Source organism: Oncorhynchus keta, chromosome 24 (assembly GCF_023373465.1).
Source record: "Oncorhynchus keta strain PuntledgeMale-10-30-2019 chromosome 24, Oket_V2, whole genome shotgun sequence".
Lineage (NCBI taxonomy): Eukaryota > Metazoa > Chordata > Actinopteri > Salmoniformes > Salmonidae > Oncorhynchus > Oncorhynchus keta.
In genome coordinates, this window is record NC_068444.1 from 16,553,563 (window position 1) to 16,577,107 (window position 23,545).

The following is a 23,545-nucleotide window of genomic DNA, read 5'->3' on the forward strand; positions in this document are numbered from 1 at the left end:
AAAAATCTATTGTTCTGCACCTGAACAAGGCAGTTTACCCACTGTTCCTAGGCTGTCATTGTAAATAAGAATTTGTTCCTAACTGACTTGCCTAGTTGAATAAAGGTTAAATTAAAAAATTATAAATTAAAAAAGTGACACTGCAAAAGACCATAAAATGAAGTATAGTCTTACCTCTGTCGATGAAAATTAAACTAGGGTTTACTTTGTAAGCGAGCAAAGCCATCAGCCAAAATACATACCTCGCCGTCCTGGAAATAAAAGGAGCGAGATTATGTCATGGAAGCGCCTGGAACCTGTAATCTCACACTAATAGACCAATTCATTTAGACAATAACACTGGTTGAAGGTAAATGAGACAATGCAAGACATGCAGGGAGAGAGAGAGAGAGAGAGATGCTGGCATGCGGTTGTGTTTTCAGTGCCTCTCTGTCCCTCTCTTTTTGTTTCTCCCAAACTGATATCCAGAAACCACATATGCAAAACAATGGTCTGGCATCGTGGGTTAGTAGTGAAAGCAATAGCCAAGCCAATGCAGCATTTGGCCACTGCTTCACAAACAGATTTGCTGTCAGACGGTAAAATAACAGTGAGAGCAATGTGCATGTGGCAAGCAGAGGTAAAAGGAGCTCCACCACAGCACAATAGAAAGCAGGATGAGGTCAAACAAGTGATATGTGTAATAATCTATAAAACACGGGTCATATATCGTGAATCATATTCCTAGTACCATATGATTCAATGCACAACTGAAAGAGGAGAAAGAAGAAAGAAAAAGGTAACGTTTTTTGACAAATTTCAACAGATTTCAAGATGAACATTGAATGGATTTTCCCCGATACTAAGTCATGGTGGTGGTATGGTGGTATACAGTATAGTGGTGCATTGTGATCACAAACAGGAAAATATGTGATCCCTTAAAAAAATGTGGTTTGGTTTTAATGTGCCACATTAATTACAAGGACACATCCAAAAAGTTGGTTGTACTCACAACTCCAGGTATTTCACAGGCAGTCTCACGGTTGTTCTGCTCGGGGTCGCAGTAGATCCTGAGTTTCATAATCTCAAACTGTTAAAGATAAAGGAATTATCGTACGGTCGGGGGGAAAGCATTTCAACACTAACAAGTGGCTACTTTATCTTGATAAGAGTTTTATAACGATTCATGAAAAGTAATAAGTCCCTCTCATCACCATACCAGGAAGTTATTTATCTAGACTTAAGTGACACCTTCCTTATATTTACCATAACTTGTAAGGATTTACTTGCAGGTCATTTTCAAGTTTTATGGGTTGAAAACAAATCCAGCAACATTCTGGTTGCACGTCTCAAATTAGCTTGGCCAAAAGTTGTTCATTTTAACACACATCATTATGATTGATTGCAGGTTGAGGATGTTTGGCACAGCACACCAAGTATCAACATGTTCTAATAAAGCAAAGACTAAATAAGACGTAGAGGGCAGAGAGGTTCTTCGTGGTAAGATTTTCTAATCCACTGAGGTCAGTATGTTTTAGAGGAAAATGCAGAATATTGACTCTTCACATCCTACAGTTAAACAGTTAGACCAATAGCCGCTTAAATGCGATCCAATGTACCGATGTAGGATGTTAATTCGATCACAATGTTGAAGGAGAACTTTGCAAACTTGTGGTGTATTTTAGGTTTTAAAAGGCTTCTAAAATGTGTAATTTCCCTTGCAAAAAATTCATCAACCCCTAAAAAATGCCCATTAATTGTAATTAATTGTAATTCACATTTCCTGTTGCAGAAGGATTATTTTCTTGTTGTAGCAAACTGGCTCAAATTAAGATCCTACATCTGTAAACGACAGTTGTCTTGCTCAAAGAAGCACAAATGCACATTACTGGTTCTGAAAATGTTGTCTCCGGACACTTACTGGTACAGTCGTCTCTTTGCTGACATACTTTCCGATCTGGGTCTTCCCATTAATGAAGATACCAACCGGAGGTTCCAATGGCATGGTTTCAATTTCCAGGTCATCAACATACAGGGTAACATCCTGCTCAGTGACCAGTAGGCGAAGCTGGTGCCAGTTCTCATCAAATAGTTTCTATTTGACAAGAAAAGAGGATAGGGAATGATTATATATACAAAGGTCAACAAGGTCAAGGAGGATGTAGCAACCTGCCCACTAGAGAGTGCAATGGATATGAAATTGTTGGGTAATCACAAAACACTGATAGAAAGAACAATGGAGAAACAAATAATAAAGACAGCCTCAGCTTTAGAAGATCAGTTTCTTTTAGTTTTTGTTAAAATCACTAATCCATATGGTCAAAACGTAAGAAATCAAAGGCTAAGTTTAGACAGGCACCTCAATACAGATATTTTTTAACTAATTGGTATTTTGACCAATAACATCAGATATTTTTTTTACATCAGATATCCTTTAGAGCTGATCTGATTGGTCAAAAGAACAACTAGTGAAAACAATATCAGAATTGGTCTGCCTGTCTAAAGGCAGCCCATGACATTTAACTTAGGCATGTCAAGAAGCCATTGTAAAGTAGGCCTCGGCTAGCACAAGGCCAGTAGGAAACCGTTGGATTATTTGAAATAGTCTGGTAAGGTGACTGATCTCCAAGAAGTTATTATCTAACCATATTGAATCATTCCTTCAATTCACTACATCCCATTCTCCTCAAATGTCACAGTCTTCAATCCCCCCACATCCTAGGCCTTAGAAAGCTAGTTATTTTCCCAAAAATGCTTCTTCGGAATATAACGTAGCTTGTTGTCATATCATTAGTGTGTGTAGTAATAAACCCTATCACTGTTTTATGAGGACTCTCTGTGTTTCATGGACTGTAGAGACTGTACATCTGCCTCAGAGATTTTCATGATGATTGCCAGTTCTGGAGAGAAATGAATTAATGACTTAGCCAGACTATTTTTGTTTCTCTTTTTCAAATTTGATGTTTTATAAATGCCACAAACAGATCATGATTTTACATTTGTTGGGGCTCGGTAAAGATTTATCATCTTAATCACTCTTTCGTTGCTGAGAATTTCACTGTTTCACAGGAAATGCACATGAGCTTTGTGATTTACAAAAATGAATTGAAAACCTGCACTAACAGATCGTTATAGTAACAGTATCCCACTTTACAAGTAGCCTCATTTTGACCCGCTAAAAGCCTAACCACCGCTCAAGCAACATTATGGATTAAACGTTGAAATCCTGTTGCTGCAGTATTATTTTGCTGTGACTATACTCATTCAAGGGGGTTTCTTTGCCTTGATGCAAAGCTGTCATCTTCGAAGAATCTCAAATATAAAATCTATTTTAATTTGTTTAACACATTTTCTGGTTACTACATGATTTCATGTGTTATTTCATACTTTTGATGTATTCACTATTACTAGAAAATAGTAAAAATAAAGAAAAACCCTTGAATGAGTAGGTGTATCCAAACCTTTGACTGGTACTGTAGGTAGGGGTAAAAGTGACTAGGCAATCAGGATAGATAATAAAAAGAGTACCAATAAACAGAGGTCAAATAAAGATCCAACATCTGTAAAGTACTATCATGTCATGTGTCTGTTTTGGTGGTTTGGAAGACTCATGGTGTTGAGGTACCTTGGAAGGCTCTTGTTGGAAGACCACTGTCTGAGTATCACCTGGTGCTACACTGGTTGTAGTGAACTTGACATTGCGTTCAAATCCGTTAAGTGTGACAGCCATTTGTGGTTTGCCGTTGTTGGTCTGTACCCTCCATAAGTCCCACTCTTCCCTGAGCAGAGACCCCTTGTACCTCAGTGTGGACACAAAGACGTAGGACGGAGGCAGGCCGTCTGGAAACAAGTTCCTGTGGGCCAAAATTAAACAACCAGTCAATCACATCACCATGAAACAACCAGTCAATCACATCACTATGAAACCAGAGTGATAAAGTAGACATGTCAACAGTGACACTCGTAGGAAAGGTTACCATCTTTACCTCACAATCTGTGGATACTACACGATTAGAAATGTAAAAAAAATGATGTAAAACATCACAGCACAATTGAAAAACACATGGCACATGGAAACTAAACAAGGGTGGTCTACGGTGATAGGTGGGATAGGCTGAGAGTGGCTGAGGTTTGGGATTAAAGAGCTGAGGTCTATGGTGATAGGTGGGATGGGCTGAGGGTTGGGATTAAAGAGCTAAAGTCTATGGTGATAGGTGGGATGGGCTGAGGGTTGGGATTAAAGAGCTGAGGTCTATGGTGATAGGTGGGATGGGCTGAGGGGTGGGATTAAAGAGCTGAGGTCTATGGTGATTAGGTGGGATGGGTTGAGGGGTGGGATTAAAGAGCTGAGGTCTATGATGATAGGTGGGATGGGCTGAGGGTTGGGATTAAAGAGCTTATGTTTGGTATTGTATTATTGTTATGTGAATGCTTTATATAAAAGTACCATGTATGTCAAATGTGCATGTCAAATGTGTATGCAAAATGTATAAAAAATGTATTTATAAAATGTATGTACACTATCATTCAAAGTTTGGGGTCACTTAGACATTTCCTTATTTTTGAAAGAAAAGCTAATTTTGTCTATTAAAAGAACATCAAATTTATCAGAAATACAGTGTAGACATTGTTAATGTTGTAAATTACTATTGTAGCTGGAAACGGCTAAAGGAATATGTACATAGGCGTACAGAGGACCATTATCAGCAACCATCACTCCTGTGTTCCAATGGCATGTTGTGTTAGCTAATCCAAGTTTATAATTTTAAAAGGCTAATTGGGGTGGCAGGGTAGCCTAGTGGTTAGAATGTCAGACTAATAACCGAAAGGTTGCAAGTTCAAATCCCCAAGCTGACAAGATACAAATCTGTCCTTCTGCCCCTGAACAGGCAGTTAACCCACTGTTCCTAGGCTGTCATTGAAAATAAGAATTTGTTCTTAACTGACTTGCCTACTTAAATAAAGATAAAATAAACCCATTTTGCAATTATGTTAGCACAGCTGAAAACTGTTGTACTGATTGAAGAAGCAATAAGTAAGTAAGTAAGTAGGATGGCAGATGTTTATTTGTGTTATTTGTAACTTTTTTTAAATCTTTTTTTGTACATAATGTTGCCGCTACCGTCTCTTATGAGCGAAAATAACTTCTAGACATCAGGACTGCGATTACTCATGACGGACTAGCAGAATCCTCTTTTTCCTTTCACAACTATGATGAGCCCAACACGAAGGATACACTGCTTCCTCAAGAACAGGCCCCGATCCCATGATCTGCCTGAAGAGGAGGCGGAAAAAGAGGGGTGAAGGTCAGGCTGCCTTCTAAGAATTCATAGGCGATCGAATAAACCCCCACTTCCCTCCATTCTGGTGGCAAAGTGCAATCTTTGGAGAATAAACTCGATGAGTTACGAGGAAGATTAAACCACCAACAGGACATTAAAAACTGTAACATCTTATGTTTCACGGAGTCGTGGCTGAACGACTACAATATCAACATACAGCTGGCTGGTTATTCACTGTACCGGCAGGATAGAACAGCGGCGTCTGGTAAGACAAGGGGCGGCGGTCTATGTATTTTTGTTAACAACAGATGGTGCACGATATCTAAGGAAGTCTCAAGCTATTGCTCGCCTGAGGTAGAGTATCTCATGATAAGCTGTAGACCACACTACTTTTACTGAGATAGTTGTCATCTGTATTCTTTGTAGCTGTTTACATACCACCACAGTCAGAGGACGGCACTAAGACAGCATTGAATGAGCTATATTCCACCATAAGAAAACAAGAAAACGCTCACCCAGAGGTGGCGCTCCTAGTTACTGGGGACTTTAATGCAGGGAACGTTAAATCCATTTTACCAAATTTCTATCAGCATGTTAAATGTGCAACCAGAGGGAAAATAACTCTGGACCACCTATACTCCACACACAGAGACGCATACAAAGCTCTCCCTCACTCTCCATTTGGCAAATCTGACCATAGTTTTATCCTCCTGACTCCTGATACCAAGCAAAAATTAAAGCAGGAAGCACCAGTGACTAGATCAATAAAAAAAGTGGTCAGAGGAAGCAGATGCTAAGCAACAGGACTGTTTTGCTAGCACAGACTGGAATATGTTCCGGGATTCCTCCTCTGATCAGTCATTGGCTTCTTCAATAAGTGCATTGATGATGTCGTCCCCACAGTGGCTGTACTTACACACCCCAACCACAAGCCATGGATTAGAGGCAGCAACCACACTGAGCTAAAGGCAAGAGCTGCCGCATTCAAGGAGCGGGACTCTAACCCGGAAGCTTATAAGAAATCCTGCTATGCCCTCCAAGGAACCATCAAACAGGCAAAGCGTCAATACAGGGCTGAGGTCGAATCGTACTACACCTGCTCTGACGCTCGTCGGATGTGGCAGGGCTTACAAACCATTACAGACTACAAAGGGATGCACAGCCGAGAGCTGCCCGGTGACACAAGCCTACCAGACGAGCTAAACTACTTCTATGCTCGCTTCTCACATGGAATAGCCTTCATTTCTCAGAACAAGAATAGACTGACGAGTTTCAGAAGAAATTATTTGTTTCTGGCCATTTTGAGCCTGTAATCGAAACCACAAATGCTGATGCTCCAGATACTCAACTTGTCTAAAGAAGGCCACTTTTATTGCTTCTTTAATCAGTACGACAGTTTTCAGCTGTGTTAACATAATTGTAAAAGGGTTTTCTAATGATCAATTAGCCTTTTAAAATGATGAACATGGATTAGCTAACACAACATGCCATTGGAACACATGAGTGATGGTTGCTGATAATGGGCCTCTGTACACCTATATAGATATTCCATTAAAAATCAGCCGTTTCCAACTACAATAGTCAATTACAGCATTAACAATGTCAACACTGTATTTATGATCAATTTGAAGCTATTTTAATTGACACATTTTTTGCTTTTCATTCAAAAACAAGAATATTTCTAAGTGACCCCAAACCTTTCAACGGTAGTGTATATGTAGCAGAAAGGCTGTAAAAATAAATAAATAAAGACAGTTGTCCTCCAAAGAGGGATGGTTAATAAAAAATCAAAATAAAAAATTAAATATTGACACAGCCACTGGTGTTGCACATACTGAGATACGGGGGGCACGAGATTTGGGGTCCCCCAGCCCCCCAAAAAAGCATCATACCATGAAAGAAATGTTCAGAATTATAGGAAATTGGCTTTACAACTACAACATTTTCTCTCAGCAATATGTAGAATGTCAGGAAATTAGCTCAGAGACTCTTGAAAGTCAGGACAATTGTTGTCTGACAGGGAAGTTTTTATAGTTAAAAAATATGATTTTGTTGTGTTATTTTTATTTGAGCCCTAAAATGTATATTCATGATAATCTTAGAAGGGACGAGATTTGTTTGAGACATTCTCTAAACTTTCAAAAAGCCTTTGTCCGGAGCAAAGGAACCCAATTTCAAACTTTCCAAAAAAGTGTTTAAAATTTTAAAAACTGGCAATGATGGTTATTAACTACAAAATTATCTTTCATGAAATAGCCATCTCTGAATTTAAAACCCCCTAGATTTTATTGACACACCCACACCCACAAGGTGATGTCATTTTGGATATTGAGTAGCTCCATGTATGTTTAAGTTAGAGACATACAGTACAATTTATTGTATTGGCTGCAGCTCAATCCCCTCTTTCCGGATATATAAAGTTTTCACTTAATCCATACAACGGGGCTTTTGAAAGTGGCCTTTTTATACACATGAGAGAATCCAGACAAGACATTCGCAACAAATCTGTCTGTAAAACCCAAACAGTGTGAGTTACAAACTAATAAGCTTCAGGGAAGTTGTCTGAAGGTAATCCAGTACCAGGCTGCAAAAAATGTATCGTAAAATGTGCCAAAAATAACGTGACCAAACATGGGTCTAAGTTTTCTCATTCAAAACCTTGTTCCTTCTTATTTATTTTTTGCCATTTATTAATGTGTAGTTCAATGTGTTTCTATGGGCTGTAGCAATAAAGGTCTAATTCAATATTATATCAAATATGTTTTTTTATATAGGCCTTTAAACACCTGTTCGATAATAATTGTAAAAATAAAATGCCTTTTATGGTGTCTGATGGGGTTGGCAGGAATCCAGTTTGTTGCATTTTATGAAAACATATAGAAATTGGAGGTTGTTCCTTTACATGCTGTTATACTGTAGCTGATACTTTGGTCTATCAAAATATATGTTTCATTTTTATTTGTATTTTTATTAAGACAAATATTTGTGGAAAAAAAGTTGAGATTGTCCTGTCTTTCAAGAATCCCTGAGCTATAAAATAGCAAAACATATATATACCTCATAGCCAAAATGTGTAAAATAGCATGAGATTAGCTATAAATCTGCACATTTTTCTCTCTGCCCACATGAAAAACAGGGGGCCCAGTGAAACTGTGCTACGCCACTGGACATGGCATGGTGTTTAAAGCTTACGTCGTGCTTTCACTCAGGTCAACGCGAGATGTCACCTGGAAGGCTTTGGAGCCATAGAAAGACCCTTGAGTTTTTTTGACCTTTTTGGCCAAATTAAGATACTGTAGAATATCGAAGCCCTTCACATCACCGTTATCGACTGAGATACTGCTTGGACAAACAGTCTCTGAAATAAAGAGAATGAGAGAATTTAGAACACAGCAGAGTACGTATTTTTGTGTGACTGGTTGAACATCACAAACACACTTTCATACCACCATCCTTTTTTTCTGGTTGGGCTGCATGTTCATTTTGAGTTAAATCCATTTAATTTGACCTATAAACCGAAGTGTCAGATAATCTGTTGTAAAAGGGATTGGAAAGGCTGTCTAAAGAACACCCCTCCCATTGTGAAAACCAGACAGCATTTGACCATTACACCCACCCACACCTTAATCACGCATGTTAATTGTTACAGTAGGCTATTCATTTACATGGGATCAGGCATCCTTATTGTTTTTAAGTGGATACAACCACTCAAATAGGTCTGATTTTCCTAACTATTGTTTTATGCTTGGTTCTGGGAGTTGTTTCTGCTCTTGTTCTTGATGAAAACATTTTGTTTTAAATAGCTTCACTAACCTTCACTTCACTCTGAAGCATGAACCAGTATCTGGGCAAAGGAGATGATGAATATGACGAGATCGCCTCTCTGCACAAACCTCTACCATTCAAGCTACCATTCACCAGCTCTGCAAGCGTCAAAATTTCAGAGTTACTAACCAAATATGCCTGCGATGCCAGCAACTATTGTAATTTACTGCCGTTACGCCATGTATGTTCCTTTAAAAAAGATTTAAATAAAAATCTACAAGCGAACAAAAAAAATCATTATGTATTGTTTCTTACCAGAAGGTGCCTCTTCCGGTCAAAAGCAATTGATAGCTGTTTTGTTGTTGTTGCTTGTTCATTTTTATTTAGGCCTTGGGCAGAGAGCAGATCACATCATATCATCCTCTCCTTTGCCCAGATATTGGGTCACCTGAAGCACTAACATCACATTGACATTACTCTCTAGGCACAGTTTGGCTCGTCATCCATAGTCATCAGCTTTAGAAAACATTTACATTAACAATCATTAGATCTTGAGAAAAAATTAGATTTCAAGACAGTTCTTGGTTTTGAAGAGCTTCAATGTTTGGCAATGTGCAAACATGTTAAATGAACCGAAGAGTCCTTAAAGGCCCTCTCCTTCATTTTAACGAACAACAACAAAAATGATTGCCCCACTTGGTTTGTTGTAAAGCTGAGGGATAGGGCATATGACTGTCCCCATTTTGTCATCACAACAATGCCTACCTTCACACAATTTCTGCCTTATGGTCTCACGGATCTTGGAAATAGCTTTATAGTCATCAACGTAAAACACGTAGTTGGAGGAAGGCTTGTTTCCAATAGCATTCAACTCTGCCTCTTCTGTCTCAGATCCCACACCAATGGCAAAGATGATTATTCCTCTTCTCCTGGCTGCCTCTGCTGCAGCTTTCACCTCATCTTGTGACTTCCCGTCTGTTAGGACCACAGCGATTCTAGCAACGCCCTTTGGGCCTCTCTCAGACAGGTTAAACAGTTTGTCGCTAGCAAACTGTATGGCCGTCCCAGTCCTTGTATTTCCTCCCATGTAGTCAATGGATTCCATGGCTCTAATGAGATCCTTGATATGAAGGTGCTTCCCTAGTGGAATATTTATGATTGGATCATCACTGTATTGGACCACTCCAATCTGGGAGAACTTCTGTCCGATGTTAAAGCTTGTGGTAATGTTGACTAGCCATCGCTTGACTAGTTCAAAGTTCACATCAGCTACACTCCATGAGCCGTCTAGGATAAAGACCAGATCACTTGCAACAGTCTTACAACCTGTAAGAGACATGAGACACATGAGTGGTGGTACACAGCCTTGAGACAAAACATTAATGCTGAGTATTCACTTCTTCTAAACGAATGGCCTTTACCAATACGGTTCATAGAGAGCTTTCCTGAACATCCATTCTGTTTTTATAGTAAACCTGAGAGATAACGGACACCATGCAATGGAAATGTGTCACACATAACGATGAAGACAGAAGCACTCTTACTGAATCTCATGTCCTCATCTTGTGCTGTACAAGACAAGTGAAGGAGCATGAAGCACACACACCGCAAGACACAATGCATGGATCTTGTTTTGCAACCCATGATGCTGAAGTACCAAACTCCAATTGTGCCCCTATAGGGAAAGGGAAACAACACATGCATTGCTGAGATTGTCGTTACAATTGCTCATATCAGTTAACCAATCAAGACCGTTTTTCTTACTTGTCACTGCTGTTACTTGAATTGCATGCAATGCAAATCTTAATATTGAAAGTAGACATATCTGTGACAAAAGATGGAGGGTCAGTATATTGTATTTGTTGTAAAGATGATAAAGCAAATTAAGTATGTGTTAGTGGCAATGAAACATGGAAGAGCATTCTGAGGTCTCTCTCTCTCTCACACACACTCGCTCTCTCTCACATACTCGCTCTCTCTCCGTGTGTGTGAGTACTCAGAATTGTTTTGATCATACTTCTTTGTTTCCCTCTGGCTTCTTTAGGAAATGGTATATTTTATTGCAGTTTCCAGCCCGTGAAAGTTAGAAACTGCAGACATTATAAAAAGAAGCAGCTATAAATGAGGAACAGATATGTTCCATAGAAAGCATTTGTGGAAGGAAGGAAGGAAGGAAGGAAGGAAGGAAGGAAGGAAGGAAGGAAGGAAGGAAGGAAGGAAGGAAGGAAGGAAGGAAGGAAGGAAGGAAGGAAGGAAGGAAGGAAGGAAGGAAGGAAGGAAAGACCTTTAGTCAGCTCAGTCAATCCATCCGATCAACCTTAAGCAGTGGGTTTTCCTGAGACAATGACCAGACTTGGATAGATCAATTCTGCAATGACCGAAATCTAACCCTGATCCACCATATGTAACTGTGCAGTCGGTTTGTTGTCACAGCCATAACATGACTGTGTTTTTCCACTCCCTGACCTGGGATTTGCGGCACAGCTCAGTGAGGCTCCAAACTGCCATGGTAGAACTGCCATTTTGTTCCGGTCTTTCCCCCCAAATCCGTCCAGAGCACTAGGGGAGGTCGCTGGAGCAGAAGCGTGACATGGGCAATTTGGTATGGTCAGTGCTATCCTGTATCCTTGGGACATTCCTACCATAAACCTTAACATTAACCCCTACCCTTACCCTAACCCTAACCCTTACTGTTTTAAATTTCAACTTCAATGATGTGACTTCAGAGTAGGGACTTCCCAATGATCCCAGAAAGCAAAGACCCATTCGCTAGTACCCCAAACTGGATATTTCTACATTTCTGCTAAAGCCACATGGAATTCATTTATGGCGTCAGACAGTGAAATTCCAGCTCTGGACAGTGACCAAACACATGTAGTCATGACGAATGGATGGCAACCATTGTCCAAGACACAAAGAGACCTGGTTGTGATTGGACTACACAGTTAAAGGAACACATTCCTGAATGGGCTACATTAAAGCTTGATGGAGTAGGCACCAGCTGAGAATGCATGCCACAAAATTCTCTCAAATAACCCATGCACTTTGCAGGTCAGTGCAGTGCCGTCAACCATATGTTTATTTTTATTTTGTATGACCCAGTCATTGACCTCTGACGTTATTGGAGCAGTGCAGACACTTAATAGCTCTCCATCTTGGTCAAGATGACGGGTCGCTGGTATGCAGTTTATTATCCCCTCCCCGACTAGAAAAACACAAAACAATATCCATCATAAAGATTTTTTTTAATCTGACATGTTGCCTAAAACCCGTAACATGACTTCCAAATTCTATTCCAGACACCTTATTTATTATTATCGAGTCTGAGTTATTCATCTAGTTTGCAGCAATACTTTGTAAAATATTTATGTCATGCCTAGTGGATTGCATCCAGCTGGACATGGGAGTCAGGAAGCTCATGTTGAACAGCTGATTCCTCCCACTTTTCCAGAAAAGGTGCTACCAACAGAGTTAACCTGTTCATGGTTCGAACCGAAAGCACAAACTTATATAGATGATCACTTACGGATTTTCTGGTTCCTTCATCTGGTTCTTACCCTAACCTTTTTGGTTGCTATGGTCTTCTGATTGATAGAGTTGTTGTTAGGGATACATTTGAGATGTTGTTTTCACAACTCCAAAGCTAATTGGGGAAGTTAATGTGCACCTACTAGAATAGCTATTTAAACATTAGCACCTGCTGTCTTAAATTACTCTTTAATATGTCAACCATTGCATTTTGGACTGAACTCCTTTAAATAATGCAATTAAAAGTTATTCCATCCCAAAATCAACAGCTGCTGTTCAGCATGTACTACAACCAATGATTTATACAGTATGTACACTAGTTGACTGACTAGCTGTCTCTAAGCCACCGCACCTCAATTGTGACACTCCGCCACCATTGTAAAAACTATTTTGGAAGCTATATAAATACATTTATTTTTATACCTTCATTTGTTTTTGCCAGCTTTATTCTATTATAAGCTCCTTATTTTATTACAGACACATACATTTGATTATGTTAGCTAAACAGAAAAATATATATATTTAGAAATATTCCTTAAAGTATAGTTTCTTACTTTCCCCGCTACAAAAACAAAAATACTTACTGCCCAGTGCAGTAAAATATGTATTTATTTCCACACTGAGGTTGGAATAATAATTTGAAATTCAGAAAATGATGATAATGCCCTTTTAGTGTAAGAGCTGTTTGAAAATACCGCCTGAAATGTCTGCCTGTTTTGATGGGAATTCCAACGCTCTCTGCCAATAACAGATCGTTTTTCAGTTATCCCTCCCCTCTCAGACCACTCCCAGACAGTCCAAGCAAAATTCTTGTTTGAGAAATTGCTCTTTGCTAAGAAGCAATTTTTTTGTTCATGACCATATTAATAGAAAACAATCACAGTAAGTTATTCATTGTTACCCAGAAATGATTTGATATTGAGATACAAATGGCTGCTTTGTACCTTTAAATAGATGTCATTTTGTTCTTAAAAAATGTAATTGAAATACTGTAGAATTCCATTCATTCATGTGGAGGACTGCTTCTTCTGGGGAGTGCCAATATGGCTGACTGGTGGTTTCAAAGACTCTCTTTGGCCAATACATAGCATCAGCAATCCAGGGTTTATATACATAATTGATTACAACTTTGCCAAGATAAGGGGAACGTTAATTACTGCCAAGTTCCTCAGGCACCAAAGGAAAAGCCAAAACATTATATTAAACCTCCATTGAAATCAAATCAAATAAGCAAAACTATGAACCTATATCATCACAGGAGACTAAACCACTTGGAGCCTGGGAGGGGTATATTATCATCCAATATGTTCCTATTTTAGAATGAGCTACAGGCTAGGGGTTTACTTTTGGGAATGCCTAAATTTTGTTTTATATAAATCTGTCACACTCACAGAAACTCATGAAAGCAATTTATGCAAACCCCTGATCTTGGTATTTCTATGGTTTTTGTTCCCTCAACTTTCTTTTTCTGTTTATGAGAGGAGACTGAGTCGAGCGCCAAGCAGAGTTCAGTTAAATAATTCCATTCATTCTTTGCATATGACAGAGGCACAAACAAGGGACTGATAACTGCTCCTAATGTCTTCAGTATGCTACCTGCTGTCTGCTGCTGCAGCCGCTCAGATCATAGGAATATAAACACTAGTAGATTATCACATCTATTGAGACATTGATAAAGCACAAAGCTTCAGTGAAAGCTACAACACACTAAAACACACTCAAAAACCAGAATGATCTGAAATTGTACTGAAAGTTCATACTCAGTTTAAATCCCAAAAGGATCCAACAGGTACAACTTGCTTTACAATGCATTAAACAATTGAATAATAAACACATTTCAAACAAGAAACAATCTGTTTCCTAATTTAAACATGAAACATTCTTTAGCATACCGTAGATTAAAGTATTGGCATCAAAGGCCCTTGCAGACCCAAAATCAACAAGTGTACAAAATGTAGTTTTCCAAAAATGGCAAAAGCAAACCCCCCAACCCCCCCCCCCAAAAAAAAAGTTACCAGAGGTTAGTGTAGTCCGAGTGTCAGTGTCCCCTGTCACCTTCTCATATGTGCCCTGTGGCCATAACCGTGGCAAGGTCTAGGTAGAAGAAGAAGAAGCTGTGTATAGGGAAGAAGTTTCAGCACTGCACCAAATGTTCCTCCTGTTACTGAAAGCCTGCCTTCTCCATTCACTTTCCAGTTTTCTCTCTCTCTCTCTCTCTCTCTCTCTCTCTCTCTCTCTCTCTCTCTCTCTCTCTCTCTCTCTCTGCCTCTCTCTTCCCCTCTCTCTCTCTGCCTCTCTCTTCCCCTCTCTCCCCCTGTCTCCCCTTCTCACTTTCTTCCCCTCTCTCTTGATCTCCCCCTCTTCCCTTTCACTTTCTTCACCTCCCTCCCTCCCCTTCTCTCTACCCCTCTCTCTTCTCCTCTTTCTCTCTCTGCCTCTCTCCCTCTCTCTCTTTTCTCTGGGCCTTCTCCAACTTTTACTGACCAACAGCCACTCTTAATTATCCAGGCTAAAAGAGAGAGAGACAGATAAGAAATACTGAGAGAGACAGCCTCTTTCTGTCAGTGCCAGGAGAAAAAGAGTAGTCAAAAGGACAGGATTGTGTGTGGGGGCTGAAGGTATACACATGAAGTCCTGAGGGTTCCAGGAACCAGGGTGGGTCCTAGATAACGCTACAGGCTTTCACATGCTGGGACCAAACCTCGGGCTTGGTAACTGGCATTCTGTTCCGTTGTTTTTCATATTCCATTGTTATCCATATCTCCATCTGCCCATTGTCATTTTCCTATTGTGTGCTCAAGGAAAGGGCTTACCAAGGTGGACAGCAGGAGATCATGTTGTACAAGTGAGCAATGAACAAGGGGCATAAAATGACTGTGATATTGTACCGTTCCTAGTAGCCTCGTCTTACAGCTGAAACTCGTCAAAAATGTCCAACCAAATCTGATATCAGTTGAGAATGTTGTTGAAGACTTCAGTTTGTCATATTTCTTTGAGTTTCATAGCTCTGCAGCATCCTGCATCAACTAATGACTCCATTTTGGCTTTCTCCACCTCAGTATTGCAATGATTAACGGGGGCAGTTTCAGCATACAGGCTGAAATACTCCCAGGGTAGCCCAGAATACACAATGTTAGGCCTTCACAATGTACATCTCATGAGAATAAAAACACACATTGTACACATCAAGATGATTTCACAACCTGACCTAAGGGAACAAAAAAATCAGTGTAATAACTAAGATACACATTAAATGCTGTCCAGATGCTGTAGGACAGGGTTTCCCAATAGGCGGCACACGGGCCGAATTTGGCCCGCTGGTGATTTTATTTGGCCTCCCAAGTTTTCTGAGCAATTTCTTTATATATTTTTGGACATAAAATACTGTAACAACACCAGCAAATCAGCTCCAAGTGATTTTGATTTGGGAAGTCTGTTCCAAAGTATTCCCATGTATAATAGAGAGATAGATGTGGTCGTTTACAAATGTAAGCTGGGTTTGAAATTATTACGTTTAGTCAAATATTACATTATTTTGGGGTTTCTTGCGGTCAATTTGCAGTCTACAAATTATGTGTAATTATGTTCTGGCCCCGTGACCATCCGCTCAAGAAAAACTCTAGTTGACGATGCCTGCTGTAGGAGAATGCATTGAGTCAAGCATGATCGTCATCTGTTTGAGGAAAAAAGGGGTTTACGCTAACGATACAAATAAAATAAAATTAAATTTGTCACATACGCCGAATGCAACAGGTGTATATCTTACAGTGAAATGCTTTACTTATAAGCCCTTAACCAACAATGCAGTGTTAAGAAAAATAGCCCCCCCCCCCAAAAAAAAAAATGAAAGTAACAAATAATTAAAGAGCAGGAGTAAAATAACAAAGCTATATAGAGGGGTTACCAGTACAGAGTCAATGTGTGGGGGCACTGGTTAGCCAAGGTAATTGAGGTAATATGTACATTTAGGTAGAATTGACTATGCATGGATAATAACAGAGAATAGCAGCAGCGTAAAAGACAGTGTGAGGGGCGACAATGCAAATAGTCTGGGTAGCCATTTGATTATATGTTCAGGAGTCTTATGGCTTGGGGGTAGAAGCTGTTTAGAAGCCTCTTGGACCTAGACTTGGTGCTCCGGTACCACTTGCCGTGCGATAGCAGAGAGAACAGTATATGACTAGGGTGCCTGGAGTCTTTGACAATTTTTAGGGCTTTCCTCTGACACCATCTGGTATAGAGGTCCTGGATGGCAGGACGTTTGGCCCCTGTGATGTACTGTCACATCGCCTTCACTCTGTATGACAGAGAGGGTAGTGGCAGTCTGACAGCGGTGGATGTGTCTGACCTGATGGGGGCGGTAGTGGGGAGTCCTCAATACCACACAGAGGAGCTGTACTTAGAACTGTCCCGGAGAGGCGTGCCCACTGAACGCAAGACACCAATCTATATTAACATAATTTACATTTAAATGAATGAACAACTTGATTAATCAAATTAACATATCTTTAATTTTTGGGGACCCATCCACCACGACCCCTCTTTCGGAGGACCAACAAATGTTTTCGTTACATGTATATTCTACACATTATTTACATGGTACTTTTTTTTACACCGTAATTACATAACTATACAGTGGGACAAAAAAGTATTGACTCAGCCACCAATTGTGCAAGTTCTCCCACTTAAAAAGATGAGAGGCCTGGAATTTATCATAGGTACACTTCAACTATGACAGACAAAATGAGAGAGAAAAAATCCAGAAAATCACATTGTAGGATTTTTAATGAATGTATTTGCAAATTATAGTGGAAAATAAGTATTTGGTCAATAACAAAAGTTTATCTCAATACTTTGTTATATACCCTTTTGTTGGCAATGACAGAGGTCAAACGTTGTCTGTAAGTCTTCAAGGTTTTCACACACTGTTGCTGTTATTTTGACCCATTCCTCCATTCAGATCTCCTCTAGAGCAGTGATGTTTTGGGGCTGTCGCTGGGCAACACAGACTTTAAACTCCCTCCAAAGATTTTCTATGGGGTTGAGATCTGGAGACTGGATAGGCTACTCCAGGACCTTGTATTGCTTCTTACGAAGCCACTCCTTTGTTGCCCGGGCGGTGTGTTTCGGATCATTGTCATGCTGAAAGACCCAGCAACGTTTCATCTTCAATGCCCTTGCTGATGGAAGATTTTCACTCAAAATCTCACGATACATGGCCCCATTTATTCTTTCCTTTACACAGAATTTGTAAGTCGCTCTGGATAAGAGCGTCTGCTAAATGACTAAAATGTAAATGTAAATGTACTGGGGCATTCGCACTACTACCCTGCCTCCATGGTGCAGCTGTTAGAAACTTTAGAGCATATGAGGACCCATGCCAAATCTTTTCAGTCTTCTGAGGGGGAATAGATTTTGTCGTTCCCTCTTCATGACTGTCTTGGTGTGCTTGGACAATGTTAGTTTGTTGGTGATGTGGACGCCAAGGAATTTGAAGCTCTCAACCTGCTCCACTACAGCCCCGTCGATGAGAATGGGGCGTGCTCAGTCCTCCTTTTCCTGTAGTCCTCAATTATCTCCCTTGTCTTGAACACATTGAGGGAGAGTTGTTGTCCTTGCACCACACGGTCAGGTCTCTGACCTCCTCCCTATAGGCTGTCTCGTTATTGTCGGTGATCAAGCCTACCACTGTTGTTATCTGAAAACTTGTGACCTGATGTAATGAAACACTGTTTACATTTTTGACATGATTGTGCTGTGATAGGGGGGCATCTAGAGCCTAATTATTTGATTTGGCCCGCATTTTCAGAAATACAGTGGGGCAAAAAATTATTTAGTCAGCCACCATTTGTGCAAGTTCTCCCACTTAAAAAGATGAGAGAGGCCTGTAATTTTCATCATAGGTACACTTATAAAATAAATTAATTAAAAATCCTACAATGTGATTTTCTGGATTTTGTTTTCTCATTTTGTCTGTCATAGTTGAAGTGTACCTATGATGACAATTACAGGCCTCTCTCATCTTTTTAAGTGGGAGAACTTGCACAATTGGTGGCTGACTAAATACTTTTTTGCCCCACTGTATGTCTACACATGGTATTAAAATGTCACTTATTCGTCCACTGTGTCTGCATTGTGACCAGATTTCCTTGCGTCTCCCTGTTTGCAAATTATTTGACAGCCATACTTTCAAAATAATATGTATTTATACATTTTAAGACAAAAATTGATGCCATAAGTCAATGGTGCCACCTGTCAATGTTAGAAGGCGGGATAATGATGATTTAAATGGTTCCACTATCCAGATCCGCCTACACTTGTAAGATATCCAGATACCATGCATGCCTGACTACCTCCGGGGGTGATCAGGAAGATCTGACCACAATCAGCTAATCAGTTTTTAATCCTCTAAACCTGTCTGAAAATGCAGGCACAATCAGAATGTGGAAATGATCAGGACAAAGGATGCATGTTAGAACCAGGTATAAATGTCATACATAAGCCTATGAAGACAGCATACTGATAAATAATGTCAGAAACAAGGTTGTTTTGTTAAAATGTTTATGATGGAATTGTAGATAAAGTATCTAGTAGCAGTGGAAGAAGGGGTGGACAATCCTCCTCAGTGAATTTCATAAAAGTAAAAATAATGAAAAGTGATCGTTTTTAGATAAAACTATACTAAATATATTCACGTCACCAAAGAATTGATTAAAGCACACTGTTTCGCAATGGCTTACAGTAGCCTCAGCAGCACTCTGTAGGGTAGCACCATGGTATACCCGGAGGACAGCTGGTCCTTCCTCCTCTCGATACATTCACTTCAATAAAAAAAAATAGGAGGCTCGTATTTCTCACCGCTTTCCATAGACTTACACATTAATTATGACAACTTCCAGATGACATCCTCCAACCGATCAAAGCTTTTGCAGCATGAACTAACATGTTGTCCACCCAATCAAAGGATCAGGTAATGAATCTAGTACTAAAAGTATAGGCTACAGTACAGCTAGCTAGCACAAAATCTGGTGAGTAGTTGACTCAAAGAGAGAGAAAGGCAATAGTTTAACAAATTTGAGAATGTGTATTTTGTTTAACTGAAGGAGAAGCAAAAGAGAGAGAGAGTGAGAGAGAAATAGCTATATTTCATATTTTTCCACTATCACTTTCACTTAGTTAGCTAGCAAAGATATATAGCTAGTTTAGCCTACTCAAACACCCAGCTCAAACAGAGAGCGATGCTATGTGACCTAGTTGGCTATGGCTATCTAACATTGGGACCCTTCCAAGTCAAGGTAAGCTTTTGGTTTTATTAATTTATTGCCACTGCGGCTCGCCGATCGATGTAACTGCTAAACAGCTTGCTAACTGTACAGTGTACTACATGATTGTAGCGGGTTTAGTAATGGGTTAGCTCTAGTAGCTATGTTTTTGACTTGACATTAGCTAATGAGGTGACAACAATATAGTCTGTGTGTAACGGTTAGCGGTTATGATATGAAGGTTTGGCTTAGAAAGTTTTTTTTGCCTGGTCACAGACCAATGATGTGTTGTGCACTGAAGTCCACAAGGGAGTGGAAAGGTGAGAGGAGGAGAGTGCATAGATGCAAGAAGGATTATACAACGATCTGGCTGCTATGAAAGTGAACTGTTTGCATGTGATCAGGAGTGTATTGATTCTACCGATTCTGTTGAAAAACAGGCATAAACATACCTGAATTTGTCTAATAGAAACTCTTGTTTGCAACTTTTGGACTAATGATTACACCCTAGATCAGCTAGATGCAGGCAAGTGTGTGCAAGGCTGTAATGAATGTGTCAATGTCTGTCACCTTGATTACTCAAATTTCTCTCAATCTGTGCACCTACAGTACATTGTAAACTTTAATTCATAGGCTAGGTTGTAGCAACCTTGTTGGGTATAGGGAAAATGTGAGTATCATGTAGTAAGTAGCCTAAACCTATCTCTGTTACATTGAGCTGGATGAATGGAATATGAATGACAGTCATCCAATATGCTGTAATATAAATAAATCCATGCTCATAAAACACGTAATCGTCCTCCCTCATCTTAAATGGCACCTAAATCAAATCAAATCAAATTTATTTATAAATCCCTTCTTACATCAGCTGATATCTCAAAGTGCTGTACAGAAACCCAGCCTAAAACCCCAAACAGCAAGCAATGCAGGTGTAGAAGCACGGTGGCTAGGAAAAACTCCCTAGAAAGGCCAAAACCTAGGAAGAAACCTAGAGAGGAACCAGGCTATGTGGGGTGGCCAGTCCTCTTCTGGCTGTGCCGGGTGGAGATTATAACAGAACATGGCCAAGATGTTCAAATGTTCATAAATGACCAGCATGGTCGAATAATAATAAGGCAGAACAGTTGAAACTCATTGCTATGAGCAGCAGCACGGTCAGGTGGACTGGGGACAACAAGGAGTCATCATGTCAGGTAGTCCTGGGGCATGGTCCGAGGGCTCAGGTCCTCCGAGAGAGAGAAAGAAAGAGAGAATTAGAGAGAGCATATGTGTGGTGGCCTAATCCAGTCCTCTTCTGGCTGTGCCGGGTGGAGATTATAACAGAACATGGCCAAGATGTTCAAATGTTCATAAATGACCAGCATGGTCGAATAATAATGGCTCAGCCCAGGCATAACAGTTGAAACTGTAATCCTTCTCACCCCCTTTCTCCCCCAACAAAGATTTAGCAGCAGCACAGCCAGGTGGACTGGGGACAGCAAGGAGTCATCATGTCAGGTAGTCCTGGGGCATAGTCCTAGGGCTCCAGGTAATCCTCTATTGACTCCATGCTCAGGTCCTCAGGTCCTCTGGAGAGAGAAAGAAAGAGAGAAGGAGGGAATTAGAGAATGCACACTTAGATTCATACAGGACACCGAATAGGACAGGAGAAGTACTCCAGATATAACAAACTGACCCTAGCCCCCCGACACATAAACTACTGCAGCATAAATACTGGAGGCTGAGACAGGAGGGGTCAGGAGACACTGTGGCCCCATCCAAGGACACCCCCGGACAGGGCCAAACAGGAAGGATATAATCCCACCCACTTTGCCAAAGCACAGCCCCCACACCACTAGAGGGATAACTTCAACCACCAACTTACCATCCTGAGACAAGGCTGAGTATAGCCCACAAAGATCTCCACAACGGCACAACCCAAGGAGGGGGGGCACCAACCCAGACAGGATGCCCACAACAGTGAATCAACCCACTCAGGTGACGCAGCCACTGCATGGACGGCATGAGAGAGCCCCAGTAAGCCAGTGACTCAGCCCCTGTAATAGGGTTAGAGGCAGAGAATCCCAGTGGAAAGAGGGGAACCGGCCAGGCAGAGACAGCAAGGGCGGTTCATTGCTCCAGAGCCTTTCCGTTCACCTTCCCACTCCTGGGCCAGACTACACTCAATCATATGACCCACTGAAGAGATGAGTCTTCAGTAAAGACTTAAAGGTTGAGACCGAGTTTGCGTCTCTGACATGGGTAGGCAGATCGTTCCATAAAAATGGAGCTCTATAGGAGAAAGCCCTACCTCCAGCTGTTCTAGGGACAATTAGGAGGCCTGCGTCTTGTGACCGTAGCGTACGTGTAGGTATGTACGGCAGGACCAAATCAGAGAGATAGGTAGGAGCAAGCCCATGTAATGCTTTGTAGGTTAGCAGTAAAATCTTGAAATCAGCCCTTGCTTTGACAGGAAGCCAGTGTAGAGAGGCTAGCACTGGAATAATATGATACAATTTTTTGGTTCTAGTCAGGATTCTAGCAGCTGTATTTAGCACTAACTGAAGTTTATTTAGTGCTTTATCCGGGTAGCCGGAAAGTAGAGCATTGCAGTAGTCTAACCTAGAAGTGACAAAAGCGTAGATTACTTTTTCTGCATCATTTTTGGACAGAAAGTTTCTGATTTTTGCAATGTTACGTAGATGGAAAAAAGCTGTCCTTGAAATGGTCTTGATATGTTCTTCAAAAGAGAGATCAGGGTCCAGAGTAACGCCGAGGTCCTTCACAGTTTTATTTGAGACGACTGTACAACTATTAAGATTAATTGTCAGATTCAACAGAAGATCTCTTTGTTTCTTGGGACCTAGAACAAGCATCTCTGTTAAGTCCGAGTTTAAAAGTAGAATGTTTGCAGCCATCCACTTCCTTATGTCTGAAACACATGCTTCTAGCAAGGGCAATTTTGGAGCTTCACCATGTTTCATTGAAATGTACAGCTGTGTGTCATCCGCATAGCAGTGAAAGTTAACATTATGTTTTCGAATAACATCCCCAAGAGGTAAAATATATAGTGAAAACAATAGTGGTCCTAAAACGGAACCTTGAGGAACACTGAAATTTACAGTTGATTTGTCAGAGGACAAACCATTCACAGAGACAAACTGATATCTTTCCGACAGATAAGATCTAAACCAGGCCAGAACTTGTCCGTGTAGACCAATTTGGGTTTCCAATCTCTCCAAAAGAATGTGGTGATTGATGGTATCAAAAGCAGCACTAAGGTCTAGGAGCACGAGGACAGATGCAGAGCCTCGGTCCGATGCCATTAAAACGTAATTTACCACCTTCACAAGTGCAGTCTCAGTGCTATGATGGGGTCTAAAACCAGACTGAAGCATTTCGTATACATTGTTTTTCTTCAGGAAGGCAGTGAGTTGCTGCGCAACAGCCTTTTCTAAAATTTTTGAGAGGAATGGAAGATTCGATATAGGCCGATAGTTTTTTATATTTTCTGGGTCAAGGTTTGGTTTTTTCAAGAGAAGCTTTATTACTGTCACTTTTAGTGAGTTTGGAACACATCCGGTGGATAGAGAGCCGTTTATTATGTTCAACATAGGAGGGCCAAGCACAGGAAGCAGCTCTTTCAGTAGTTTAGTTGGAATAGGGTCCAGTATGCAGCTTGAAGGTTTAGAGGCCATGATTATTTTCATCATTGTGTCAAGAGATATAGTACTAAAACACTTGAGCGTC

General features: G+C 40.4%; 1 protein-coding gene across 4 annotated transcripts in view; it reads right to left on the reverse strand.

Annotated features, from left to right (window-relative positions):
- col21a1 (collagen, type XXI, alpha 1) overlaps positions 1-14,829 on the reverse strand; it is a 45,427-nt gene extending 30,598 nt beyond the window's left edge. Inside the window, exons 1-7 of one of the 4 annotated variants that reach the window (XM_035801003.2) lie at positions 14,570-14,824; positions 10,571-10,701; positions 9,792-10,352; positions 8,454-8,619; positions 3,605-3,833; positions 1,901-2,074; positions 992-1,069 (exon numbers count right to left, since the gene is read on the reverse strand). In XM_035801003.2, the coding sequence (XP_035656896.1) occupies positions 992-1,069; positions 1,901-2,074; positions 3,605-3,833; positions 8,454-8,619; positions 9,792-10,352; positions 10,571-10,670 (1,308 nt within the window). In that variant the 5' untranslated portion in view covers positions 10,671-10,701; positions 14,570-14,824. Of the gene's footprint in view, positions 1-991; positions 1,070-1,900; positions 2,075-3,604; positions 3,834-8,453; positions 8,620-9,791; positions 10,353-10,570; positions 10,702-14,446; positions 14,542-14,569 lie in introns of those variants that run through there. The other 3 variants (XM_052477878.1, XM_052477879.1, XM_052477880.1) reach the window with 3 other exon arrangements.
- Positions 14,830-23,545: the final 8,716 nt, after the last annotated feature.